At 47.9% G+C, this 3,393-nt stretch overlaps 1 protein-coding gene across 1 annotated transcript; it reads right to left on the reverse strand.

The window, feature by feature from the left end:
* Positions 1-2,329: 2,329 nt before the first annotated feature.
* On the reverse strand, positions 2,330-2,830 carry UCN3 (urocortin 3). The gene has a single exon (XM_059915330.1). It carries the CDS (start codon positions 2,828-2,830, stop codon positions 2,330-2,332), a length of 501 nt encoding a protein of 166 aa, XP_059771313.1.
* Between the last annotated feature and the right edge of the window lie 563 nt (positions 2,831-3,393).

Below are 3,393 nucleotides of genomic sequence, written 5' to 3' on the forward strand. Positions count from 1 at the left end.
TAATCACCCTTTTGATTGGAGCTTTTGTGATGCAGGTACCGTGATTCAAAACAAAGCAAAACAGAACTTTTTAAAGCCACTTATCAAAGTCCGCTAGAGGCTGCTGTTATCAAGGCTTTGCTCACTTAGCCAAAGGTCCTGAGGAGACAACTGTGAACTTGGGCGTGCTTGGGGGTACCAGCTGCAACTTTTAAGTTCTCCTAGTTTTCGGTTGTTCATGGAAATGTCACACCTGCCTGATTTTTTCCTTAGCCAAGCTAATCTCCTGCTTCCTGTCCTTTGCACCTTTGGCATGAACAGAATATGCACTATTAAAGCAAAAATAAATATTAAATGCAAATTTTAAGACATCTTCAAAATGGAAAAAAATAATAGCTACCTTAAAATATACTCATGAGAACTCCATGAGGTCACATTCATAAAGAGGTTTCCTGGTACATCAGCACTGAGGCAAGTTAAAGGATTTGCTCAGAGGCACATAAGAAGAGGAAACCAGACTCACATAGGTATTCTGAGTCTCAGGCAGGATTCTTTCTGCTCTATCATGAGGTTTTTTTCCCAGGATGGAAACAACAGTTGCATTTCGGTTTTTTGAACGTTGGCTCTGTTAAGAGATGGGGTAATTTTCAAGTTTAGCTTAACATTTTAAAAAATGCACAGTTTTGCTTTTGCCAATAATGTCCACCAGAAGCAGGATTGTTGAGTTAAAGGTAAAGTGAACTTGTGATTTTAATAAGTATTTCCAAACTGCCTCTCAGAGTTTATATTCCCACCAGCCAGCAGTGGAGGAGGGTGGCTTTTCACCTCATCAATCACCGTGTGGGCCAGTTGTCAAACAGGGACATTTGCCTATTTGATGGGTGACAAATTCTGTATGAGTGCAAGTTTAATTAGTTTTCTTAGCAATGAAGTTTAGCATCTTTTCATACATTTAAGGATCATTTGTATTTGTGTGTGTGTGTGTGTGTGTGTGTATGCTCTATTCATGTCCTTGCTTATTTTTTGGGGGGGGTTGTTCTTTTCAGTTTTTAGTAGCTCTTTATATATTTGATCAGTAAGCCATTTGTGTTTTACATGAGTGGCAAACATTTTTCAAATCTGTCATTCATTTGTCTCTTGACTTTCTGTCTGGTGGTGGTGGGGTTAGTTGCTGGTGTGTGTGTATGTGGTTTATTTTACCGTGCGGAAGTTCCTTTTATGTATTCATGACTTGTCACCATGCAGAAGGCTTTGCTGCCAGAGGCCATCAGAGTTCTTGCCGATGTCCATTTCTACTGAACTTTTACTCATATTAAATCTTCTCATCTTGCTCTGAATTCCTCATGGTTTTTTTTACACTAATTGCTATCACGTTGCCGTTCATCACTTATATACACCCTGGTGGTATCTGCTTCTTTTCAAATTTTGCTTTTGTCTGTTCACTTTGACTGTTGAGTCATGGAGAGCAGAGGCCTTGCCTCCCACATCAATATCCCCCACTGGGTCCAGCACTGGGCTGGACAGTGACCATGGGTTCAAGAAGCGCCTACTGAAGATTGGTGGCCCAATCCCTAGCAAACATGGAGGAGCTGGGGGTGTCTCCCATTAAACCCAGGGGCCCACTCAGCAGCAGATCCCAGGCTGTGCCCCTGGGTGGGACCAGGCCATGTAGATGGCTCTTGATTGAACGACAGCCGGCACAGTCCTGCCAGCTTGGCCTTTCCCAAGCTCTTCTTCAGCCCTCCTAAAACCTCCAGGAACCATTCCTGTCCTGGGAGAGTTGGAAATGGACTCACATGTCACCTCCCTCACTAGCTGTCCCCTTTCCAAGCCCAGAGGCCTGAAAGCAGCCGGCTGAAGGAAGAGGAATTGAAACCAGCCAGGGGTTCAAGAAGCCATCGGTTTTAATGGGGGTGAGAGGGGAAGGAAGGGGTCTGGTGGCGGGATGCTGAGTGCCCTCATCTTCTGGCCTTGTCTGGGGAAGGTGGGTGTGTGGAGGGGAGAGGGGCTCTGCACGCCCTCTTCTCGGGCACTGGGTCATGAGGGTGCAGCATGGAGGACAGGAGTGCATGACCTTTGCCTCTCATCGTGGGGAAGAGAGAGGAGATGCAGAATGTAGGTGGAGACATCAATGGCCTGGTATCTGTGAAGCTGGGACTGTACTGCATTGGTGTGTGCATGTACAGAGGAGCAGGGAGCTGGGCCAGAGGCAGGAAGGAGCAGAGGGGTTGAGCAGTGAAGCAGCCTGGAAAACAGGGCCTATTCCTCCAATACGAACCAACCCTCCCTCCCCTCCACCCTGACCTCTGTCCTTGTCCCAGATGGGCCGCCCTCCTGCTGGCCTCTGCTTCTACTTCTTCCGCCCAATCTGGGCCATCAGGTGGGCGTTGGCAGCTGCCTTGGCTCGTAGGTTCTTGGCCTTGGCAATGTTGAAGAGGATGTTCATGATGTTAGTGGGGACATCGAGGGACAGAGTGAACTTGGTGCGCCGGTCACTCTTGGCCTTGTCCGGGTACAGCCTCCGTCGGAGCTGCCCCTGGGACAGGTATTTGTGCCGGGTGCTTCTAGCCCCACCGCCGCCCCCAGAGCCAGGGAAGGTCCTTTTCTCCTTGTCTTCCTCCTCCTCCTTCTCCTGGTCTTCTCCTGAGAGTGATTCTTGACTGGGCAGGGAGGGGAAGCTTCTCTTGCTCAGCAGGGGCGCACCCTCCAGCTGGCTCTTCTTGGCCTCAGACAGGGCTGTGTTGAGGCAGCTGAAGACGGACTCGGCTTTGTACAACTTTTGGGAGAGGCCTGTCCTGGGGGCCCCTAGAAGCAGCAGCAGTAGCAGCAGGAAGTGGGCCGGTATCAGCATCTCTCCCTGTAGCAGAAAAGAGCATTGTGGGAAGAGGGTGTGAGAGGGGGCTTAGGGCTCAGGAGGAAATGGATCAAATCCAGTAGGGCTTTGTTCATGTTCCACTTCACTGGTTGTCAAAGTGTGGTCTCTGGGCCAGCAGCATCATGTGGAAATTTGTTAGAAACGCGAAGAATTCTCAGGTCTTGCTCCAGAGCTAGTCAATCAAAAACTCTGGGGCCAGCAATCTGCATTTTCACAAGCCTGATGATGACTGATCCTTGCTTTAAATAATCCAAATGTATGAACTAGCTGCATAGGACGCAGGGAAAGCAACACAGACTCTGCAATTAGTTGGGCGTAGCCTCAACTTCCAACTTGGTCCTTATTTGCCTGAGGGCGGTGGGCAGATTGGTTAACCTCTGAGAACGTCAATTTCCTCATCTGATAATTGGGGATAATAATAACTACCTCATAAAGGTTAAGTGAAAGATTAAGTTAAAATGGAAAAGCTCCTGATCTAACCAAATACTTAATGAAGACGGTTGGTTCATAACTGTTTATATATAAATCATCTCCAGGTC

Source organism: Balaenoptera ricei, chromosome 2 (assembly GCF_028023285.1).
Source record: "Balaenoptera ricei isolate mBalRic1 chromosome 2, mBalRic1.hap2, whole genome shotgun sequence".
Lineage (NCBI taxonomy): Eukaryota > Metazoa > Chordata > Mammalia > Artiodactyla > Balaenopteridae > Balaenoptera > Balaenoptera ricei.

What these genes read in the sequence shown, in the direction of transcription:
- UCN3 (XM_059915330.1), bottom strand. Translation starts at nt 2,830, where the DNA reads ATGCTGATACCGGCCCACTTCCTGCTGCTACTGCTGCTGCTTCTAGGG.